The following is a 24,912-nucleotide window of genomic DNA, read 5'->3' as shown; positions in this document are numbered from 1 at the left end:
CATTCCATTGTGCGGAGTACTCGTGTAAGCATCATCAAGGGTGCTATTCGCTTATAAAATAACAATAATGACCGAAGTTAGAAAGGACGATATTGTAAAAATTCTTCACACCTACCCACTTTGTAGAGTAAGTAAAATGTATTTTTTGTTTCTAATTTATTCTACAAAAAATTTTCCTGAATAAATATAGATGTGAATGTGACAATAATTGATCAATAAAAGGATGAGAAGCATTTTGCTACATTATATTTGTATTTGTTTAATCGAATTTGAACCCATTGAGAGTAAGTATATAGATTTTTTTTATCGACTTCTAAATAAATACTTTTAAATATATAATTAAATACATGTTAATCAATATATCAAATTTGACTTAACATAATATATATATATATATATGTATATATATATGTATATTATTTTAAAAATTATACGTGCAAACCATTTATCAATATTTAAAAAACCATTTTTTATTTCTCTTTAAATTTAAGATTATTTTCTTTTAAATTTTTTTAAAGATTTATTTTATTAATATTATATACATAATTTAAAATAATCTATTATTTTATTGTTATACATATATTTTGGAGAAAAATTATAACTATATACATTGCATGAATTATATTATATAGCCAGTTGAAATAAAATATATTTGTATGTAAATTATTAAAATTAATAAAATAATTTATTATTATATAAAATAAAATGTTACTGTATATTATGTTAGTTTTTGTGATTATATATTTATTTTGACATTTATTTACAGAAATGTGATATGTCAGATGAGATGAAGCAAGAAGCGATGGAATTATGCGTGACTGCAGCAGAGAAGTATGCCGATAACTATGAGAGTGTGTCTCGAATGATTAAGGAAACAATGGATAAGAAATTTGGTGCATCATGGCATACTGTCGTTGGAGAAGGCTATGGTTTTGAAATAACATATCAATTGAAACACCTTCTTTATATGTATTGCGCCGGTAATTTAGCGATATGCATTTGGAAATCTGCATAGAATAACTTTGATAATTATAATACACTTATTTTTAGCAGATTATATATGTGTGAATTCACTCGAAATATTTGTAAATGTGTGTAAAGGTGTTTGTATTAACATATAACTATGACAACGATATATAAGAAAGGAATATTTTTTGTGTTTCATAAATACATGCCGGGTCCAATCAATATTTACGTTGAATATTTATATAATAATTATTAAATAAATAATAATCATATAATTATTAAATAAAATTACAGACTGGAAACATTATAAGCAGATATATCTAGATGCATAAAACATAACAAACTAATCGAACTATAATATATTAAATATTTCCTTTCCTCTAGTATTTATTGAATCATGTTTGTTATTACTATATAATAGGAGAATTAATATGTATATGCTATCGTATATATAAAAAGATTCAACATTGAAATGATGTATATTCTTTTGTAAGAACATATAAGTAAAATATATATTTAAAAATTTTATATACATGATAGTGTATAGAGTATATTATAATTTAGATTTTTAGTCAAAAATACATCAAAAACCTGTAACTGTCCTCCATACAAAAACTGCTGTATTACCTCCAATAAACAAGTACAATAGTGATTTCTCTTGATGTGTAATTGCACATGCATAAGCTTCTCCAACAATTACTTGGAAAGGTGGTCCAAATTTTTTATCCAGATTATCTTTGATCATACGAGCTGCATGTTCATAATTTTCTGGATATTTTTCCACAGCAGTGACGCACGTTTCTATAGCCTCTTGTTTTATTTCCTCTGGCATGTCGCTATACTAGAAAAAAAATCTTTATTGTGATTAAAATTGTAACATTTGAAATAAAATCATATTATAAATTATTTCAATTTACTTTACACAATGGATATGTATGAACTACCAAAGGTACAACATCTTTCTTTACTTCTCCAGCCCACATGTTTTTATAAAAAATGTTTTTTCTTTAATTATTTTGTATAATTTTATTATTATATAACAATAAAACCGATTGTATTTTATGTTTTCATAACTTTAAATATATTTGGTTATATTAAACAATACACAGTTGAACAAATGAATATATACGAATATATATAATTATGAATTTAGCACGAACACGAATCAACAAATGGTTTTACCGATTATTTTAACGAACAATCAGTACTGTATTTTTGTGCATCTCTTTCTGTATATTGTTCTTTATATATTATCTGTGCTTGTTTATGCTTCTTCTGAAACATAGCAGAAATTTATTTTTCAAAAAAATCTAAATTATTTAATTTATATAAAAATTATTTTTTAATTGTTTTTTATTACTTTAAAGTAAATGTTGCCTTAAAATAAATTAGAGTTGTTTCTTCTTCAATAAATAAATAAATAATATGCTTTACCCATTATTTTTATAATGATCACGAAATTCTGTTTTGTTATCCTGATATTTCGAATCTGTACGATATCTAAAATAGAAAAAAATTGTTTTAATGGATATTAAGATTTGTTAGATCGGAAATTTAATTTTTTTGTCTGTCTTTATAGTTTATCTTGTTAACTTATTATTTATACTTATATCAATATAAGAGACGGTTCTAGCGTCTCGCGTTAAGTATATATTTTTTATCAGATTACTAGAGTATAGAATAAATTATATATAATATTTTCAAATAAAACTATAAATGAATTTTATTAATATTATATATATATATATATATATATATAAATATACATAGATAATATTTTCAAATGGAAAGTAGGATGAGATAACAAATCTGATTGGTTACGCCATATTGTTTTCCTTATGCATTTTATTCTAATATTTCTTAATATTTCCAATATTTCTCTGAAAACTGAGATTTTTCCTTTTCTCGCACCGTTGCATTGTTGCTATTAGAAAAACAAGCATAATATATAATAAAAAAAAACATCTGTTTGTACGTCGATAGTCGATAGTGTACGCTATTTGCGGCTCATCACGTCGATCGTCGATGTGTGATAGTTTGGAGTTTGTGCGTGAGTCTGACATTCTTGACAATCTTTTCGCCGGTGGTATTCGTTAATGTCATACATATATATTTTTTCGCGCTGTTTTTATCCGCTATCTCAGTACGCATAATCTATATCTTGCGGAGTATGTTTTTTGCATTTGTGTAACTACAAGCATAAATCATAAATCATAAGCAACATTTCCGATACAGTGCCACTGACGTATACGATACATCAACATGTCTGCTCTTCAAAAGTCAATTTTGAAATCCAGGTTGCCACCATCTGCTGTCAATTTTTCGGCATTGAATTCCAGGTTTGTGTAGTTTTCTGCGAAATTGTGTATAAGATTGATTATTTAAAAGATGGAGTCAAATACATTTTGCATTGTTACAAAATCATGCAAGAGTACATCTTTTTTTTTAGACTTAAGAGATCCCAGCGAAAGAGAGACTATGATCCAGTGCAATGGAATCCATATTTTGATCATTCCAAGGATGTGCCAATAGGACAGAATACATTTCATGTTTACATCAAAGGCACTGAAGGGCCATTATTAGTTTTATTACATGGTGGTGGTTACAGTGGTTTAACATGGGCAGAACTTACAGTAGGCATCACTTGCAAAATTTTTAACTCCACGCATAAAGAGAAAAAATTAATATACGGTATGAATTTTAGAAATCGATTATGACAATGGTATTGTGTAGCGTCATGGCCATTGATCTCAGAGGTCACGGAGATACTCATACTACAGATGATGAGGATTTATCCGCAGATACTTTAGCATCGTAAGTGAAATGTATCATATTTATTTTAATTATAGACTTTTTATATATCTGTATTTTTTAAACAAGAAAGATAATGATTATATGAAACTGAAAATTCTTTACTATGAATGCAAAAAGTACCATGGGATTATATGTATCTACAATTGGAAACTATACAAAGTACAGTGTTTAAATATTTCATTCATTTTATAAACGTTATGCTATTAATATTATAAAATAAAATCTTAAGAAACTTTTTTTATGTTTAATGAATTACTTATCTTTTTATCTAGGGATGTTGCAGCTATTATAGAGACACTTGCACATGATACTCCAATAATTCTTGTCGGCCATAGCATGGGTGGCGCGGTAGCTGTGAAAGCAGCTTCATTAATTCCAAATTTATATGGATTAGGAGTTATAGATGTTGTAGAGGGTACAGCAATGGATGCATTAGCTTCTATGCAGAGTTTCTTAAGATCTCGGCCCTCTAGTTTTAACACTATATCTCAAGCTATAGAATGGTGGTTAGTAACCAATGTACTTTTATATATATTAATCATTGTATTATGACAAAAATGTTCTATAATTTGTTCTTTAAAAATAACAATGTAATTATTAATTCATACAGCTTTGCTTATCTATCTAAGTAAAATTTAAAAATAAAATTTAAGTAATCATCATTTTTCAGTGTTCGTAGTGGACAAATTCGCAATATACAGTCTGCGAAAGTTTCAGTTCCTGGACAGATAAAGAAGTTAGTGAGTTTTTAAAAATATTTAAGCTTTTCTAATATCTTCATATTAAAATAAGTCGAGTTATGTGCTACACATATGCCATTTCAGCATTGAAACTAGCAAATTAGCAACTCATGATATTGACTCATTGCCAACCCAATACAACACATGTGAATCTAATCCAGAATCAGAACCAGTTATACCACGAGATGATATTATCCAAGAGGAAGAGTCATTCAATATGCCACCACCACCACCTACGTCTTCCGCTATCTTTCCTAACAGAAAATATATGTGGAGAATAGATTTGGCAAAGACGGAACAGCACTGGTTTGGCTGGTTTAAAGGCTTATCAACGGCATTTTTGAATGTTCCAGTTCCAAAAATGTTGTTATTAGCAGGAGTCGATAGATTAGATCGTGAACTTACTGTCGGACAAATGCAAGGTATATGTATACTATGACATAGCTTTTAGTATTTTCTAATAAAGTTATTTATTTATTTAAAAAATAGGTAAATTCCAAATGCAAGTATTACCTGCATGTGGTCATGCTGTTCACGAAGACGTCCCAGATAAGGTAGCAGAAGCTATTGCTACTTTTATGGTTAGACATAAGTTTGCAGAGCCAGCCTCGGATTTTCCACGGTAAGCCAAAATATACTCTCTGTTTTCCGTATTTAGAATTTAATAGATAGATCTTTTGTAAAATTATTTGTGAAGAGATAAAGCAAACATTTTTTAGATTTTTAATAATTTAAAAAATTTTTATTTATAATTTGTAAAAGATGTGTAATTTGTTGTTATGATTATTTTAGGACTTTTCCGGCTTGTTAAGAAAATAATTAAAAAACTATTGTACTGTGAACTTATTAAATGATGTGAAGGGTTTTTTCTTAATTAGTTAATGTGACGATTTTATTTATTTCAAGAAAAGTTATAATCATCAAATATAGACACATACATCATACATGTGTAAATAAAGACATTTAGCTTGATGAGAAAAATAAAATTGTTCTTATATATATAAATTTTTTTCATTTGTCGAAATTTAAACTTGCAAAATTTTAATTTCTATTAAGTTATTAATGTAATTTAATACACAACATATACACATTATTGAAGTATCTATATCTATAATACTTATTTTTCCATTTCTCTCAGCACTTATTTTATATCACTTATTTATAGCAAAAATTAATCAATAATTTATCATACACACATTTTAGAACAATTTTTAAATATTTATGAGAAGCAGTATTACTTGTGTTATACTCTTTGAGAGAGAATAATTTACATATTTTATCAAAAAACTTGGCTTATTTTTAATTATGTAATAGATACAAATTACTATCATTGTCATTAGCAAAATCATTATTACACTGAAAATTTATATAAAATCACAGTAATATGTACAAATTCGAAAATAAACGTATGGCAGTTAGAATGATTGGAATTTCTTTAATATATAATATAATAATATAAAAACGTGTAAAAATCCTATAAAAGTTGTTTATATAATAACCAGAAATTTAATATTTATAAATAAAGTTATTTCTATAAAATTATTTCAGAAAAATAACACTGTAATTAATTTAACATATACACAATATCACAAGAGAGCAGATTGCGTTATAGTTCTGAAATGCCTAATTCATGTAATTACGAATATAGAGTCATGTAGAAATAAGTCTTATTAATTGTTGATAGTAAAAATGATTTAAATGCCAGTAGCTAAATTTTTGACAACAACACAAGGTCCCGCGCGGCCAGCTTTAAGAGGAGCAACCTTTAAATATACAAACATGTTCAAATTTCATAATATATAAAGTGTACATATAAAATTATTTTTTTAATAAATTACAAGAACAGTTCGTACACTTACGGATTCCCATTCATTGAGATGTGGATCATAGGCTTCTACTAATGTAAGATATTGCTGACCGTCATAGCCTCCCACAGCTATAAGTCTGTCACCTAGCACACATACACCAACCGCATCCCGAGGTACACTCATTGGCGCAACCATTGTCCAGGTATCAGTTTTAGGATCATATCTAATATCACATTTCATTATTACAAATTGGAAAACTTTAAATGCATTTAACATACAATGTAATAGTAGCTTTACCTCTCTACACAGTCGAATCTGCTAGCGTTAGGGTTACTGGCCGGAGCATCGTGACCACCAAGTGCGTAAAGGCAACCATTTACTACTCCCACGCCTACACCTCCTCGTCTCTTGGACATAGGCGCACATGGTGTCCATTTATTAGTGTGCGGATCGTAGCATTCTACAGTATTTAAACAAGAACTGATATCCCTTCCTCCTACAGCGTATAATCTGTCAAAATGTCATAAGTTTAAAAGTTGCATTAAAAATTTATCTTATATATATACAATATTAAATATGATTATTAAAAAGAATTTTTGAGTTTAAATAATTATTTGTATGAAATTTGCATTGAATAATAAATATAACAGTAAAATTAACTTTTAAAAATCGATAAACTGGTTCTAGATTGATCTTTCTAAAAGTTCTTTTTAAAATATTATTTTGGCATATATTTGAAAATTTTTAATAAAAAAAAAGGTTGCTCTCAATTTCTAAAGGTTAAAAACTTACTTATCATTTAACACAGCTACACCAACTGTAGATCTTTGTATGGACATAGGGCATATCGAACTCCATTGACGCGTTGCTGGATCCCATCTCTCTACTGTATCGAGAAAACTCCAACCATCGTGTCCACCAACAGCATACAAAGGTCCACCTAAGACTGCCACTCCTGTATAAGAAATATTATTTGCCAAATTATGAATAATTATCACGCATATCAGTTTCGCAAATTCTTTTATATCAATGTATACCTAAGCCATGACGATGCACATTCATGGGTGGTAATGTACTCCAGGTAAGAGTGGAAAAATCGAAGCATTCCACCGTGTTCAGCGTTTTTAAACCGTCTCTACCGCCTGCAACGATTAATTTCTTATCGACTACTACAGCACCAAACTGCAATCTTCTGCCACTCATGGCAGCTAGAGATTTCCAAGCGTTATCGCGTAATGAAAATGCATCTATAGATGTAGCACCTGAAAGTTATTTTTGTTAAAATACTATAACTGAAATATATAATAATATTGCATTTACTTTAATCACAATCAAAATTATTATAAATGATTTTGTATATAACACAAATTACCTTTATTAGCGTCCATTCCTCCGACAGCTAACAATGTACCCACAGTAGCTTTTCTCGGTTTCGTTCTTCCTGATTGAAGTAGAGGTCTTCGTTCAGGCAACAAATGATACTTTAATGCTTCCATTACTAATTCCTGCGCCATTCTTTGGTCTTTGAACATTTCATTGCTCTCAATATTGTCAGCTATAAACTGTTTTAATTTATTAGTTCAGCTACAATATAGTTTTATTGAGTAAAACGATTAAGCTGTCGATGAACTCACCGCAGGTGATAATAATGGTAATTTGACTAGACCTAATAATTCACTAGCGTCTTTGCTCCTGTTTTCTGGATCATGTTCCAGCCAAATTATAAGAGCCTGAAATAACATTGTGATAGTAATAATAGTTGTTTGTACAGTTATTCTGTAGATTGAAACTTATCTATTTAAATTGCATGAAAAGTGAGATGTTTACTTATAGTATATCTACATAATTAAAAGCATACTTAAATTACAATCAATATTATATATATTTTTTAATATTTTACACAAAATTTCAAAGTTTATTCATTTTCTTAAGATATTGTTTTGCATTTATAATATTATATATTATAAAGTAGTTTATATAAAGGTCAATCTTACATGGAAGACAGTTTCTTCTGAAGGAACATTAAGATCCTCGGATTCGAGTAATTTTGCGACTTCATTAGCAGATAGGAGTAAAAATTCTTGATTTCTTGTAACTTCCATGAAATGTTTAGTAGTATATGCATGTGCATGCTCAAATAATTCTGTACAACCCTGTGTATTAGCAAACATTCGTATGCCAAGGCAATTACTTGGATGAAGCTGTTTGACAAGAAATTGGCAGCATGCTTTAATAACAGGGTTTAATTGTAACAAGCATGCAGTTGCAAGAAGGGTCTCTACACTATCTTCCTGTAATTCTATGCAACCTGTATATAGACATAAAAATATATTAACATTAGTAAAAATGGCTTAAAAAAATTAGAATTCTTAGATATATATTTTTTTCAATATAATATTAATATTCTTAAAAAAATGTTCTTTTAGAACAAGAGTATATCACACAGAATTACCTGTGTAACAATAAAGAACCAAAGCCCATAATGCATCTCCATCTACATCCATTAATTCTATTTCATTTTGTACTGATTCTCGTAAAGAGCTTGTGAACATGGCAGCAAAATATTCTGAACCAGCACTTAATACTAATCGATGAGCCGGAACCCGCTTATTTCCTAAAGAAAACATAGATTAGAAAATAAAAAATACTATAATTTTAAAGAAATATTTTAAATTAAATATTCAATGCATTTTCAAATAGAACATAAATAAAATCAAGGATTTTTTCATATAAAATATGCTTTTCTCCTTTGGTATTAATTAAAAATTTAGAACGTATCATCAACAATAACAATAGCTGCAAATTATCAACAATATTAAAATTAAATTATTACCAATTTTTAACAATTATATGTATATACATATATGTATCAATAAAAGTTTTTATTCTTAAAAAAAATTAATCTATTAAAAAGTAAAAAAAGTATGAATATAATAATATCTCTTACTTATTAATAAAGATATATATTTTACTATTAACTATTATTACATGAATCTAAATCATCTTAGCAAAGTTAACGCATCAACACTCAATATCTCAATATCATGCTGTCATTAAACAAAGCGTCCGGTTCACGATCCGCTCACCTGCGATCAACGTAACGTCTGTCAGTTGTTGCTTGTGCAAATAACTTTCCATCATCCGGAGGCTGCTCTCTGCATGCTTCGGTGAAATGGATACGCACGACATCATACTGGAGATGCTATGTTCGCTAGCGTCCTTATCGAGGCCCAGCGAAAATTCCTGTTGTTCGCCTTTATTGTTCGTGGGTTTCGCGGAAGAGCTTCCCGCTACTTTCGACGATGACATTTTCATCCGTGATCGTCGCGAGAACGATCGGAAGGACCACCAAAGACACGGGACGTCGTTTTTCAGGATACCAGTGCGCCCTGAGATGTAAACAATAGATCCTCAATCACGGTCAATGACCGTTATTCATTCCATGGGTCAGTGCACTCGGCACTGACTGATGCTACCTACCTACTACCTACTATGCTGCTACTGGCTACTGCTAGTCGCTCAGCAATAGTTGGCCAAGATCGTTCGCTGTCTGACACCCGTACATCGCATGAAAATAAACAAAGAGCCGAGTGTATACAGCCGCCAGCTGTGAGGATACGAGAACGCACGAAACCGCACGAACTCCCTCTCTTCAACTTGCTCTTTACTCCTCTCCCCTCTCTCCCATATAATACATATATGCTGTATTGATATTTTTTATATCGAGATATTAATTATACGTATTTTGAAGGAACATAGAATATAAGGTCATTTATCTATTGGGCGTTACATATGTAGCCCAAGTTTTGAGTATTAGAAAACATTAAATTACTATCGAGAAAGGCTCCCTCCCCAACCCCCTTCAAGGCTCTTATCTAATTTAAAAAAATTTTTTAAATTACAAAACAGTCATATATTTATTAATACTATATTTAATGGCACAATATTTCTTACTTGAACAATTAAAACAAAATGTTTCATTTTTTAAATTACATTTAAATATACAGAGTACAGAATAATTATAAATAAGTATAAGACGTTTTTATTGTACTTCAATGTAAATATATAAATATATTTCTTTGGATATATAATGCTTTTGTACAGGTTTGTCCTATGAAAATGTACATGGTCTATATATGTACAAACATAAGATCCCAAACAAAGACCATGCTTTTTAATATAATACAATATGCATCATAAAGGAAGAATTATGAGTATTATAATTATGTAATTCATAATTTCAATAGCTTACATTATTTGATTAATTAATATGATCATTTGATTAATATAATCAATTCATCATTAATATAATCAATTGCCTAAACTATAATACATTATAGTTCAATCAATTCAGATTTTTTTCTTTAGTTATGTATTATACATATTTTTTATATAATAACTTTGGTACATAACACTGCATCATGTTTTATGTAACAACGAAGCTGCAACACTTGTACAAGGTTTCTACTTGCTTTGCTTTCTTATTTGATATTGTGTACGTATAAAAGCAGTGTAATCTTTATAATTTTGTGACATGTTAGAGACAAACATATTTACAGTTATGAAGTACAATAATAAATATATAGCATGTTATAATAGACACAAATATACATTGTATACGTGATTGTTAAAATAAAATACTGTACTTAAGTTTTCAACATGTTGATAAAATAGTAGTCATATTTCAACAGAACTTGGCATTATATTAGCGTTTTATCTCGTTCTGTCAACAATTTAAAGCTTTCTGCCAAATGCGTTTTTTTATCGCATTTACTATTTTATAGCAAATATACACTTATATATTATAGCGTTACGCTTATAATATATAAGTGTACTTGATACACTGAAAAAATTGACTCTGTTTAATCAACATGTTGGAAGTTAAAGGGATTACTAGAAGATGTTTAGTAGAACTGTTTAACTATATTATAAAGTTGCCATTTCTCTGCAACCAATTATTTGATTTGTATTATAAGAATTAAAATAAATGAATTTATACATTTTGTACGTAATAAAATAAAGGTTTTTCTAAAATGTTACATTGGAACTAAGCTTAGATGGCAGTAATAAAAATATCGCGGTAACTGTATGCATGTAGCACAAATGTTTGCTACAAATCAACATTAGTGAACAAATACATTGACAATGTATTTGATTGCACCAACATCAATTAGATTTTTGTCTGATTGTTATTTGGTAACTTGTTTTTTTTAGCAGAAATGATTATATATTAGCAATATAAAAGCTATTTTATTTTTATCATACTTTAATTAATTATAAAAAATTGATCACCTTTCTGCTTTTAAAGAAAAATGTTTTCTTTAAAACATAATTATAATTTTCACTCTAGAAACATAATTTCTTATATAAGTTACATAAGGAGAGACTTCTAAGAATTGTGTTAAGCTATGAAATCACATTGCATATAATTTTTCTTTCTTCAGGAGAAAAAAAAAAAATTATCGACCAAGAGATTATTAAACTAAAGACGTTGATGTAATCATCCTAGTGTTATACCGCGTATCTATAGTTGCACCATAACATCTCAAGGTATTTTCCATTAATGCACTAGATGCAGATGCCTCCACCATACACTTGTTCGGACTTGGTCGAGGGATCCGTGACTGATTCCGAGAAAGATCCATAAAAGGGCCTTTTTCGACAACAACAGAATCGATCAAACAACTCCGTCAGATCGCTAGTTTCGGAGTCATCCCTGAAAATACCGCTCGACGCTTCTTCCGTACATGGAGCAATAAATGTCTGCAGGTCGTTTCTCGGGAAGCCCTCACGATAATAGATCTTGATTGTATCATACGCATCCATTATCACAGAAATGAACAGACTTAAAACGACATAAATATACAACGAAATGAACGAATATAAATAGATTCTAGAGAACCACCACAGTACTGCTGATGATTTGGAAGACGTGATAGAAAACGTGGCAAACATATCATCGCCATTGATCAACGCGAACAAGCACTCGGAGGTAGTCGCGAGGGAACGAAATTTCATGTTATACGGACCGAGCACCAACCAGCCACAGAATGTGAAGCCAGCATAAATGAGAATGGCGCATATAAGGAATCTTGCAACTTTCGGTGTCGCCTTTTTCAGAGTCAAAATGACAACGTTATATGTCTTGAAGAAGCCGAGATAACGCAACACGCCAAACCATACCAGCAGATTGCCGGTGCCGAGAAATATGCTGCAGATATTCCAATGATCAGTCTCGGAATGTTTCCGCTCAATTTGCTCTTTCATGATAGTGCCAATAATAATTAATAGATCATTGACGATTATCATAATGTACCAGAAATTTAAGAATTCTAGTTTGCCTTCGAAACTCAGCGTTGTACCGTATGTCTTCTTGAAGAAGTTAATCGTCTCGAATTTTAGCATCTGTGCCCTATATATTGCTCGCGAGCACAACAGCAAAGAAATCGCGCAAATTAGTATGACAAACAAATTTAACAGAGTCCTTAGCGCCGATTCGATGCGATTATCCGTGATATAGCGAGTGTCACCCTTGCATTGTAATTTTCTTGCCTCAGCGTCTAAGGAGAGGAGCATCTGTCCATCAAAATCGCGATTGTCAAAGTCGATTTTGATGTTGAAACGATAACAATCGGGCGGTGTCATCGGTCCAGCTGCTTTCAAATTTACCGTTTTTAAAGCAAACTTGAGATGAGCGCGTACTAGCGCGGGAAACTTAACGTTTATGTTTCTATCCTGCAGAAAATTGTGCGACGTATTAAATGTGTTGAAAATCTCAAGACTGATGTTTACACAGGTTTCCACAATCTCGCTGTCGAATACGTAACTCTCGTTGAAGCCAAATATGACGCCTTCTTTGTATTGATAAAGACACAAAACTACAGGTCCGATAGAATTGTCCTCGGCGATATAAGAGTACGAACCAATGGCGTCGTCGACGTTGTAGAAACCATGCAGAGCGTAATCAATAGCATCGTAGAAATTGCTTCGTTTGTAGATGGCCAATGGTCCTGCAGCAGGCGGATATGCAGGTACCTGAAATGTCATTTAAAATTATTATGCCATTTATAGCATGAGAAATAGTTATCAAAGTGAAGAATTTATTTTTTTATTACACCATAATTGCAGTAGCAGTAATAAAGCATTTATGAGAAACTAAAATGCAAAAAGTTAGTTTGCAAGCAAAGGCAACACAGTAATTACTTAGATGACTTTTAAATAAGAATGTTTAATGCATGCTGTATACTTAAAGTATAGTTTTATATATATATATATATATATATACTATTTTCATTATACTATTTTTATAGCATTTTTTGAGTAATATCATTTATATATGATCGAACTATATACCTCTTGAGTAGAGTCCCATCCCATTAAAAAGAGATGAGAGAATGTAATTCGATTGTCCCAAGTGTAATTTACATGCATGTAATTGTTGTGCGCGAATAAACAAAGCTGCACTGTCACAAGGATTATCTTGATGACTTGGACGACAAATTTGTATGGGAAACGCCGTTTTGCTTGCCACTTCTCAACTGGATTCATAAAGAAGAATCGCAGTTTGCGACGCATCTTTTCCTCCGCAAGTGTTGTGATCACGCAAGTTTTTCTTCTCATTGGAGTAGAATGAGATTGCCTATAATGCACAAGAGATTATTTTATATTTTATTTTATTATCATAGAATTTTTTAAATATAATATTAGAATTTAATTATTTTGGATTACAAGTAAAATTCTGTTATAATAATCACAAAAGAATATATATATATATATAAAAATTCATTTATATTTTTATTGATAATTATATAAAATTGATGACTTTTGTTCAATTAATCAATGTTGCGAAACATATAATCTTTTTTGAGTTTTTTATTAACTGCACGCTATCTATCAAGCACCGTTACTGTCACCGTTACTGATTATCAGAATGAAATGTTATATTGAAACGTCAGAAACAGTCGAGCGCAATGCTATCAATATATTTTAATATGAGCGAACAGAGTCCACTCGGTTGAACCGCAACAAAGAAACATAACGATACCAAGAATAGAAACGCGCGCGATTCGTTTAATTATTGACGTGATTTAACGGCTCTCGCGATAATTATGCGTATGCATAATCTTCGATCGGCAAATAATTTCAACATAAACTCACTCGTTTATGCACAAACCTGGGTTCGTTGCCTTCGGTCAGCAACGCATTCTCGCTGGCGATTTCCTCCTCACTCTCGTCGCCGTGGCTCCAGGTGTGGTTTTGTAGCTTATTTCCCACAAAGGTATCCTCGTGGATTCTTTTACGTGTTGGACTTTCCTCCATTCTTTAAGATTCTGATATATCACTGAATCGATAAGCGAGCTCAAATAAAAAACGTCAACAAACGAGCAGCTTTCTATCCTGCAGAGCCGTTGTCGTCCCACTCTCCGACTGGTAATGAAACATCCAGCTGTTCACATGCGTAGATCTGTATAACAATGCGTAAGAAAATAATATTTTGCCCCACACGTGCAAAACAACCTTAAATATCACGTACCAGAGCGTAGCACGTAATTAACAGATGCGACGATCCCAAATTAGCCATCGCATGCCATCCACCTCGATGCAAAGACCGAGTTTGACTGATCGACGCGCGTCACCGATTGGCTGTCAGTGATAGAAAAGAATGATGACGCTAGAAGACGTGACGTAGAACGACGTCAGATGGAGGGATTCTACGGCATATGCGCAGTAGTAAGCAAATATCACGTGACTCTAAACAGCGTACGTATTTTATTGAAATAAATGGTATTTTTAGGGCCACCATATCGTAGAAAAGAAATAAGAGACATAATTTCTAAAAAATTAAGTTTTATTATTATTATAAATTATTAACATTTATCTATATGCTCAATATAAGAAATGTAAGTGTAGTATTATAATATTTTATATATTATTAATGTAAGAAAGTATGCATTTTAAAAATCTATGTGGACCCCAAAAACTCTTTACGTTGCACGAGTCTGTAAAGAGGTAGGTCACGTGGTCAGGATGATCGCGATTAAATTCCTCCAGATATCGCTATATGTACTTGCGCGTCCTTATCTGATGAAAACTAATTGTATCGATATATTATAAAATTATATTCAAAATTGGTATCGTGTATATAAATTATTTTATTCTTAAGTTTTATATGTATTTATAAATATTTACAATCATCAAATAGAGCTTTGAAATTGTTATAGGTATAACTTTGGATATGATGCATTATCTATGACAAAATCTATATATACGATATCTAATCTATAAACATGATACTTTCCGGAAGTACTTCATTTTGAATGTGAAGACATACATCGACATCGTGGCATCAAGTGTAAGTTTACATCTACTTTGATTTTATTTATATTTTCCTTCTCTAATAGTTTCTTTTAATTTTCTCTCTTTCACAATTTATCTCTTTCACAATCGGTAACATCGGTACAATAGATAGGTTGAACAATATTGTTTTTCGATAATTGATTTCATTTATTGGATGTTGGTTAATTGATTTCATTTACGGCTTCGAGTACGGATTCAAGAAGGGACCGAGCTATGATAAATATTACATTAATTTTCATTAAACAATTTGAGATTTTTCCGTGAAAGAATTTAATGATTCATTTCATTTTTTATTAGAGTTTGATCCTTATGGCGAGATATTATAGTGTAGGTATCCCCTTAAACGTGATATAATGCGTTTTTAATGTGTCTTCTCGTAAAGATTTGTACTACCTTATTGTGATATATACGCACTTTTCAACAAAATGCATTTTTCAAGAAAAAATATCACGGCACTACAATATTACGCAATAAAAGAAAATAAGGCATTTTATAAAGATTTGTGTTTTGTATTATATAATTTTACTCTGTGCATTTTTTATCTGTTTATTTGCTCGTTTAAAATACTATTTAAGATAAAGATAAATAACATCGTTGTGAAAAAAGTACAAGTAGTGATAAATATAATTTCTTAATAAATATTTTTGAATAATAAAAATATATAAATGAATAAATATATTGAAAGAAAAGGATACATATCTTTTTAATTAAAAAGAAAAATTATAATTTATTTGTTAAACTTGGTTTTGAAAATGTTTCTTTAGTTTGTAAAATATATATTTTTTTTTAATATAAATAAAATGGTGTTAAAATCTTAATATTATCATCTTTCTAAGAAAATGAGCTACAGTTTACTTTTTTGTGTTTTTTTATCGTTTTTATATTTTATCTTTTCTACATTTTTTATCTTTTTTTATCTTTTCTATATATTTTTTTATGCATTGTCGCAAAAATAATAAAACTGATTTATTAATAATCAGAATAATCATCAAAATATAAATATAAAAATTTAATTTAAAGTTTGAGTATTAACATAAAAAATTAAATATGATCTAATCTAAAAGTTGAGTAATTATGAAATAAAAAATGTAATTATTGCAAAGATTATCTGTATAGTTTTCGATTCATATTATATATAATATGAATCGGTAACCACACAGATAATTCATGCAATAATTACATTTTTTTATTTTATAATTACTTACATAATGTGTTTGTTTGGTTTGTCTTTACTTACATTTTTTTTAAACAAATCAACTTTTTTCTTTTTTACTTATGAAATATAATATAAAAAGAGAATTTTATAAACTGAAATAAAATAAGATTTTATACAATCAGAACGTCAAATAAGAAACATCCTTTTCCGTCTATATGACAAAGTTATGTTATTCAATTCAAATCATCAACAATGTTTATAATAATATAAAGAGATAAACCGTATGTAAATTCTAACAATAGAATAAAACAAGTGTGCAATTGTTTGAATAATGTATAGTTGTCTATACGCCAACATTAATCGCATTGTACATTGACATTGCTACCTATTCAATATTTGCAGATAGACAACGATGAGATATCGGATGAGAGATACAATGCAGTAAGAGACCGACTGTATGTTGCAATGTAACGGAGCATCGATCCGTGGAAACCCGGACAAGAGGTAATCTTAAATATTATGTAATCTTAAATATGCACTCCAATTTTTCCATCACATTTGTAGTTTATAGTTTTCGTCTGAAATACACATTTAGAATCACAAATTTCATTATTTGGATTAGGTCCAGTTTGAGTTGCATCAGGACATAAAGCAGAATATGGATCGGAGGTAATCTAGGTTGCAGCGGAATCCGGATGCTGGGATACGTTGTCGGAAGGAGTTGCAGAAAACCCAATCGCGGAAACGATATGGAGTGCAGTTCGGCTTGGATAGACTTGGAGGTGAGTACAACCTGGAAAAACTCTTATCACAACACGTAGCCTCTTCCAAGGATGAGAATCGAGTGGCGACTTCTCGGGGGTTGCGCGCGCGTGTCGAGGGGATTGTTGCGCGATATCGGTGGCTGCGCGTTGACACACGGCGCGGGCTCTCGTTGCGTCGGCAGCGCAGCATTTACCATCACGTTACCCTCGCGACACGGAGGAGCGAGCGGAGAGTGCGTCCTGACGCGCGCCAACCGCTTAGGTGAGAAAGCGCGCAGCCGAGAGAACCGAGCTCGGCTTTCGTCATCGCTCCGACGTAGACGCAGTTTATCCCTCTTCGCCGTCGCGTTCATTTCTTCGAGCAAATAGTAGTCGAATGAGTATCAACATCGTGCTCAAATCGGCCTCGAATAACGACGTGCTTCTAAGGCAACCAGGATTCGGTCAGTTCATCTTTTGAGAGAGCATCATCAAAGGTGTTCTCACGTGCGAATACACACGAGTGACTTTTAAAATCTGTTACTTTTCGTCAGTCGAAATCCTCGGAGAGCGATCTTCTTCAACGTATCACGATTGACTCTGGGATTCGCTGGGTCGTCGACCTGTGGTCGTCTTGCGCGAGTGTCGTGTAGAGTTTCATCGAGCGGAGTGCAGTTCCGTCTCGTGATCCTCTTTGTTGTTTTTAATCCTCCGTGGAAATTTTCCAACCGCTAGTGTCCTCCGCACACGACTCTGAACATTTCATCGGTGAAGACAACTCGTGCCCGTTGGTCCACGCGACCAATTGATCATAGTTTTCCTCTCCCTCTCTCTCACTTTCTCTCTCTCTTTCTCTCTTGCGTCACGTTAACCGGAAGCAGCATGGGGGACCAGGAGCAACAGGAAACACTACCGAGCGTGGTGGAATTGAATGTGGGCGGCGTCTTCTATACCACTGCCTTGACCACGCTGACTCGTGAGAGTGATTCGCATCTGGCGACACTCTTCACGGGCAAATCCACCGTGGAAAAAGACGCCAAGGGCAAATACTTCCTGGATCGCGACGGTGTGCTCTTCCGTTACGTCTTGGACTTCCTGCGCAATCAAGCGTTGGTCTTGCCCGAGGGCTTTCGTGAACGCGAGAGGCTCAAGCAGGAGGCTAATTTCTATGGTCTTCCTGGTTTAGAAAAGGCCATTGTGGAGAACACCGATTCTGGCGGGCAAATCGGCGGCGCGGTCAGCAAACGCGCGCCAGGATACATCACTATCGGCTACCGGGGCAGCTTCGCCTTCGGCCGCGAAGGCCTGGCCGACGTCAAGTTTCGCAAGCTCTCGAGGATCCTCGTATGTGGCCGCGTGGCACTCTGCCGGGACGTCTTCGGCGAGACGCTTAACGAGAGTCGCGATCCTGACCACGGCATGTCCGATCGTTACACGTCGCGCTTCTTCCTGAAACACAGCGTCATCGAGCAGGCCTTCGACATGCTGCAGGAGCAGGGCTTCAGGTTGGCGGGTAGTTGCGGTTCTGGCACTGCCGGCAGCAACTCCGACCAGCTGAAACCTGGCGTGGATTCCGAGGAGAATCGCTGGAATCACTATAATGAATTCGTCTTCGTGCGCGATTAAAGAGTTTCATTAGCGGCCAATATCTTCCGATAATCGCGAGTAAAGTGTACTTCGGCTACTACTGATCTGATTGTCATCGATGACTTCTTTGCAGCTTCTAAACGTGCGAAGAGGGACACAGAGAAAAAGACTTCCTCAGGTACTTGAAAGGGTTCAGGAGCAGAAGCGAAAATGAAGAAATGTGAGAACACGTGTGTTTAACGTGTGAGAGTATAATGCGCGATAAATATGAGACTATCTCGTTGATTGGATACATGATGAGATCGATATATAATATCGGATTTAGCAAAAGTTCGTACGAAAGCGTCGAACGTTCGTTTCGCGAGGTTCTTAATTAATTTAGTCTCGTTAGAAATTTTCCCAAAGTTATCACATTATAATCAATCAATGTCGACATAACTAGGAATTTGGGACGTTTCTATTTCCGAGAGTATCAACATTCTCAACTTTTTCTGAAGCATTAATTCTTGAAATCTTTTCACTTTAATCGGCTTTTTCATCAAAGTAGGGAGGATAAGGCAAAGATAGATTTTTGAATTAGAATTCTTATTTGAAATATTGATGCTTTATTAATAATGATAACGAGAAATTAAAAATATATTAAAAGATAATTATTAACTCGTCAATTATGTTGGATTTTTAAATATCATATGTTGATAATTTTGTTAAAATTGCGTAATACAAAATTAACAATTTGAACAGCAAGTCGAATTATAACAGCCCGAAAATGTTTTAAATCAATGAAATTTCATTTGAATTCATTTCATCATATCGTTTACATACCTTTTACATATAATTAAATATTTAATTCTATATGAATTTGATTAACAATTGAACAAATTGAGCCATAAATTACTCTGAACACGACGTGTTAATGTTTTCTGTAATCAGAACGTACCGACGGCAGCGTCTAAAATTGCTGTTCCTGACAAAAATCTAACTCACTCTTAAAGGTTGTTGCAAGGAAGAGACGTTTATTAAAAAGTAGTCTCACATAAATCCACAAGATGAAAGACGCCAATGTCGGACGTTTTTCATTGGTAGTGGACGTAAAGGAAGACGGTGAATGAAAGGCGGTGGAGGAAAGCGGATTGGGGCGAGGACTTAGTGATGTTGAAATATCTGCGAACGTACGCGACTTGACCATTTAAAAGGGCAACAGTGTCAGAGTACATGTCAGTGATAAATATTGTCGGAAGCGACGGACGATAAAATGTAAGGAAACAGACTTGACGAATGAGAGTATCTTAAAATTAGAAAGATCGAACGCGCAGATGACCCACAATAACGTTTTGCGTCTTTCTTATCGCGTCTGACATAAAAGAAAATTAATACAAAATTTCAATTATCGAGATTATTTAAAAAAAAAGTCTCCAGTACTATCAAATAGTATTTGTAAATAAATTGGTAAATAGTATTAGTGAATAAAAATAATAGGTAGTCACTACTAGAGTATGGACCAGACCGAATACTTATTTTGTTCATCACTAATTGGATCAAATTAATTAACGGTGTACAAGAAACAGATATTTTTTGGAATAGAAAATATTCATAAAAAATGTGATTTTTCTTGCAAATATTCAAGAGAATGCTATAAATATTCAAAAGTTTGGTGAATTAGCCTTTTGACAAATTTAACTTAAACAGGTTACTAATTCTATTCTCGATGGCCGGACAGTCTTGTTGAATGCGTGTACTTACAACCCGACACGATGTCAAACGCGCTATTCAAACAACGGAACGCTGGATACTCGTCTCTTCTAACAATTCTTTATCAAGTCCTTAAGAGCACGTACAAGGTAATATTTTTTTCTTGTGTCTTAAATTTTTTCTCTTAATTCTTTCTTGTGTTCTTTTTTTTGTAAAGCATTTTTTGTGCAGCGTAAATATGCTAGCCAGTTCGCATTGTTTTCAATCTATCGACTTCCAAAGAAGGAAAGAAAGATTCGTTGAAATATGATGAAAGCAAAGTGTTATGAATTTACAATGAGTCCTATTTCGTAAGTTACAAAAGAAATGCATTTGCAAAATTATTCAACTAAGAGCAAACCCCAAGTATTTTTCTTTTCTATATATAATTGTTTCTTGCTGAATAAAAGACTAAATGTCTGATAAAAAAAGTTTCAAGAGAAAGAAAGAAAAAGATTTTTCTTAAGGAAGAAATGGAAGATATAAAAGAACTTTGAAAATATTTATTACACCTAAACAAATTAATACTAAATTATTGTTACTTTTAAATAAAATTTCTGTGCGCACATACTTGAATTTAAAGTTTAACTTACTTTATATAATTAAGCATTAATTTTTTAACCTTTTTTATTATATGCTGTAAGTAGAATTATTTAAAATAGAAACTATTAGATTTTAAATTCTTCGATTATTATATATGCGCACACACGCAACAATTATTTGTTTTTTTATTAATATTAATAATAATTATTTGCATATTCAATTGTTGAAAGATTCGAGAAATTTATCTTGATTATAATCTTTGTTGCAACAGGTTATCATGTAACGGACAATGTTTAGCGATTGTCTGAAAGAGTACCGACGGCACTGAACAGACGAGATAGATATTGAGTTTTGCCGGCGCATTAATTTTTCGTTATCATGAAAGTATACAATGTCGAAGACTTTTTTTTGAGAATGATCGAGATAACGCAATATTATAATTCTCATGTCGTAACAGATTTTCTTAATATTGTTACGAGGTGACATTTATTAGTATTAGACAGATGATGAATTAGCTCTCAGCTTTAATAAAAAGCACACACATTTCGCTTTTATAACTTTTTAGTAGGCACTGAAATTATATATTGGGAAAATTTATTGCTGTTGAAATTCCAAGAGATAAAAATTTACCGCTTTATGGCTTATACCTTTCCTTTACGGCCGTCGGAAAAAATTTTGGGGCGATGCGATGATGCGAATCGTAACTGTTATTGTTAGTGTGTTATATGTTATTCTATCTGCGTCCACAGTAGATTGATTTATAATGACGTTATATTCTCGGGTGTAAATTATGTGTGTCAGCATAAAGCGTTATATAATGTAACGAGATAGCCCAATGTGTGTTTGATAAAATTTAATTCATCTATATTGCGTCTTTCATTGAAACAGCTAATTTTTTGTAACTGAGACAAATGGTGTTAATTGCTAAAATTCCTAAAATAATATTTCATGTATTGAATGAAGATATCATATGATATATCACAGTGAAACGAATGAACGACATTTTCGATTTTTTCAAATTTGCCTCTTACGAAAGACCAGCTTTGAAGTATTATATGCAACTGATCACGATGATGACGATTGCAATGAGCAGCGTGTCAAATCTTGCTAGCTGGGAGATTCCATTAATGTGAGGTGGTGGTGTGTGTACCGTAATCGTTTTGCGATTACATTAGTAAATCGCCTACTTCCATTTACTCTGTACAAATAAAGACATTCAGGTAAATCAAACTTGTAAGATAGTAGACGGATGTTGCAAGATATTAATCTAAGAGAGTCTCACGTAGAGCGACTATAAACTTTCAACTTATTTTACGATTGCACAAATTTTTAATCCTTTTCCAAAGTATACATATATATAATTCAGATATTTATTTTTTATGTACTTTCTCATTTAACAAACACTCAACGTAACCATTTATCGAATTTCTCAATTTATGATGTAATTTCATATTAATTTCACAATATACATGCAAAATTAAGCCCAAACAAATATTTATTGCAATGTATAAAGTTTATTGAAAAAAGTTGTTATTATTGAAAAAGTTATTCATTATTTCACATTGAGTCTTTGTAGTCGTTAACATTACAATGACTGATTACCATATGCGTTCGTCTATATACTGTCAAATAGAATTAAACTATTTTCTGATTAATATATATTGATTTCTAAGATACACTGGGATCGATTTTCAGATGCAGTAAAAAGGTATATAAACATATTCACACATGTGCGTTAATATATTAAACTCTTTGAAATATCAATATTTATATATATTGATATATGTTTCTTTTTAATTATATTCAGGTTTTCGCAAAATCTTTCTTTGAGTTGCATTTATATATATTTTTTTGCGTATATTTATTTATGCAAATATTATATAAAATGTACTTATGTGTTGTGAGCCTTAGAAGATATATTACTTTCGGATATGTGTAAGATTGTTTATTTCCCTGCACCAGTGTATTATGTGGAGAACATCGAGATCGACGATATGTCGATTATGATTCGTGATATAGAGGCTCTATTTCGTAAATTAGAAGCAGTACTATAACTCGCCGCGAAAGGGAGCGAGTCTCGAGTGAATAAATTTGATAAAACTCAAAGCTTTTTGAGTTCTATCAGATTTTAACGCAGAATTTCGAATTTTATCGAAATCTTTCGATTGTTCACATATCTTTGCTTAGCAATTAGCAGTATTATTTCTGTTAGCACTATTCTTCAATGTTTTCTATGAATGTTTATATGAAATATCTAGAAAATAATGAAGAATATTTTACATTATCTTCAAATTCTTCTTCGCTATACTATGTTCAGTATACGATTTGAACTTTTCAAATCTTGATTAAAACATTTTCATTTTAATTAAATATATTTCTTATAAACTTTCTGTGAAATTTTTTCTTTAACATAAAGTTTCTGTAAATACCGGAGAAAAGTTTAAAGTTGATGGCATTCCCAATTTTATTTGTAAGATAATAGAGAGTATAGGAAACACAAGGTAGAAAAAATAATATGTAGTTGCTTATAATCTGATCATTTTCTTTTCAAATGATATCTATAATATATTAGAAGACATCTTTGTGCTATTTATAACGATGAAGTAATTTATCAAAGTATTTCTTTTAATTCAATTAGGAGACATCTTGACCAATCGAATGTAGGTATATATATATATATGTATAAAATACTTTATGTATTAATATATAATACATATATTTATGGATTGAAGAGAGAGAGAGATGAGAGAGAAAAAAGGTTTTTTTCCAGCGCATTGCACATGGTTTGACATTCTTTGAGAAATAGTTCGACTAAAAGTTGCAACGCGCGTTGCGGAAACATTTGATTCCGATATTCGAGACTCGGAACCCGTTTATTGGAGAGAATTTAACGAGTAGAATCTGAACGGTGTTAGATAGCATGTAAGACTGTGACGCGATATGAAATTATTGTATATGTATATACGTATATCTAAGTATAAAAAGAGGAGAAATAAAAGAATGAGATGATATAAGAATGTGATTATGGTAATCCTGGATCCACATATCTCGTGATTTCTGGTCTATCTTGGTCCTTATATTAAGTTTTCTTTGCTACACTTTTTTTTCTTTTGTATTCCAGTTAGGCAAGTAGGGAAATTCACACATATACAAATGAATACATTATATACTATGAACATTATAGAATATTATAGAATATTATAGCTGAATTTATAAAACACAATCTAGAAAATTTATCTTTTTTAATAAATGTCCTCTTTTATTTGGTCTAAACAAGTACATTTTCAAGTTATTTTTTTAATGGAATTGGTGATTAAATGTTATATGTTAACGGTTTCATAACGTATTCCTAATTTTTTGAAAACTGAAATATTAAGGTGTAATATCAAAATTGCAACTTTACAGAAATGAGAAAAACGATTTAAAATTAGCATTTAATACACAGGAATAAATAAATATTTCTGTATTTA

General features: G+C 31.6%; 6 protein-coding genes across 13 annotated transcripts; 3 read left to right on the top strand and 3 right to left on the bottom strand.

Moving 5' to 3' along the window:
• Positions 1–10: 10 nt before the first annotated feature.
• Positions 11–1,600, top strand: LOC140663964 (dynein axonemal light chain 4-like). The gene is made up of 2 exons (XM_072888588.1): positions 11–127; positions 767–1,600. The coding sequence occupies exons 1-2, from the start codon at positions 68–70 to the stop codon at positions 1,013–1,015; spliced, it is 309 nt and encodes a 102-aa protein (XP_072744689.1). The 5' UTR covers positions 11–67; the 3' UTR covers positions 1,016–1,600.
• On the bottom strand, positions 1,550–1,949 carry LOC140663965 (dynein axonemal light chain 4-like). Its single transcript, XM_072888589.1, has 2 exons — positions 1,884–1,949; positions 1,550–1,807 (listed from the first exon to the last, which is right to left on the bottom strand). The coding sequence occupies exons 1-2, from the start codon at positions 1,947–1,949 to the stop codon at positions 1,550–1,552; spliced, it is 324 nt and encodes a 107-aa protein (XP_072744690.1).
• Positions 1,950–2,930: 981 nt separating this feature from the next.
• Positions 2,931–5,525, top strand: LOC140663420 (protein phosphatase methylesterase 1). Its single transcript, XM_072887565.1, has 8 exons — positions 2,931–3,305; positions 3,416–3,599; positions 3,671–3,780; positions 4,053–4,286; positions 4,451–4,516; positions 4,605–4,942; positions 5,010–5,142; positions 5,313–5,525. The coding sequence occupies exons 1-8, from the start codon at positions 3,229–3,231 to the stop codon at positions 5,329–5,331; spliced, it is 1,161 nt and encodes a 386-aa protein (XP_072743666.1). The 5' UTR covers positions 2,931–3,228; the 3' UTR covers positions 5,332–5,525.
• Positions 5,526–6,040: 515 nt separating this feature from the next.
• LOC140663419 (kelch-like protein 5) lies at positions 6,041–9,966 on the bottom strand. 4 transcript variants are annotated; one of them, XM_072887561.1, is made up of 11 exons: positions 9,809–9,966; positions 9,415–9,717; positions 8,781–8,942; positions 8,323–8,636; positions 7,963–8,058; positions 7,701–7,890; positions 7,366–7,590; positions 7,121–7,283; positions 6,626–6,838; positions 6,374–6,551; positions 6,041–6,283 (listed from the first exon to the last, which is right to left on the bottom strand). In XM_072887561.1, exons 2-11 carry the CDS (start codon positions 9,641–9,643, stop codon positions 6,215–6,217), a joined length of 1,839 nt encoding a protein of 612 aa, XP_072743662.1. In that variant the 5' UTR covers positions 9,644–9,717; positions 9,809–9,966; the 3' UTR covers positions 6,041–6,214. The 4 variants fall into 4 exon arrangements, with proteins under 4 accessions (XP_072743662.1, XP_072743665.1, XP_072743664.1 ...); XM_072887564.1 differs by having other exon boundaries at positions 6,380–6,551; XM_072887563.1 differs by having other exon boundaries at positions 9,820–9,940.
• A 260-nt stretch (positions 9,967–10,226) lies between these two features.
• Positions 10,227–15,008, bottom strand: LOC140663418 (mucolipin-3). 2 transcript variants are annotated; one of them, XM_072887558.1, is made up of 4 exons: positions 14,862–15,008; positions 14,502–14,792; positions 13,682–13,967; positions 10,246–13,363 (listed from the first exon to the last, which is right to left on the bottom strand). In XM_072887558.1, the coding sequence occupies exons 2-4, from the start codon at positions 14,645–14,647 to the stop codon at positions 11,897–11,899; spliced, it is 1,899 nt and encodes a 632-aa protein (XP_072743659.1). In that variant the 5' UTR covers positions 14,648–14,792; positions 14,862–15,008; the 3' UTR covers positions 10,246–11,896. The 2 variants fall into 2 exon arrangements, with proteins under 2 accessions (XP_072743660.1, XP_072743659.1); XM_072887559.1 differs by lacking the exon at positions 14,862–15,008 and having other exon boundaries at positions 10,227–13,363; positions 14,486–14,604.
• Positions 15,009–17,681: 2,673 nt separating this feature from the next.
• Ktl (BTB/POZ domain-containing protein Ktl) lies at positions 17,682–24,451 on the top strand. Of its 4 annotated transcripts, none has more exons than XM_072887567.1 (3): positions 17,682–20,425; positions 20,858–21,009; positions 21,092–24,451. In XM_072887567.1, the coding sequence occupies exon 1, from the start codon at positions 18,467–18,469 to the stop codon at positions 19,208–19,210; it is 744 nt and encodes a 247-aa protein (XP_072743668.1). In that variant the 5' UTR covers positions 17,682–18,466; the 3' UTR covers positions 19,211–20,425; positions 20,858–21,009; positions 21,092–24,451. The 4 variants fall into 4 exon arrangements, with proteins under 4 accessions (XP_072743668.1, XP_072743669.1, XP_072743670.1 ...); XM_072887568.1 differs by having other exon boundaries at positions 17,682–21,009; positions 21,092–21,210; positions 21,714–24,451; XM_072887569.1 differs by having other exon boundaries at positions 17,682–21,009; positions 21,714–24,451.
• The last annotated feature ends 461 nt before the right edge of the window (positions 24,452–24,912 follow it).

This window comes from Anoplolepis gracilipes, chromosome 3, assembly GCF_047496725.1.
Source record: "Anoplolepis gracilipes chromosome 3, ASM4749672v1, whole genome shotgun sequence".
Lineage (NCBI taxonomy): Eukaryota > Metazoa > Arthropoda > Insecta > Hymenoptera > Formicidae > Anoplolepis > Anoplolepis gracilipes.
This window is presented reverse-complemented; position numbering and strand designations above follow the sequence as displayed.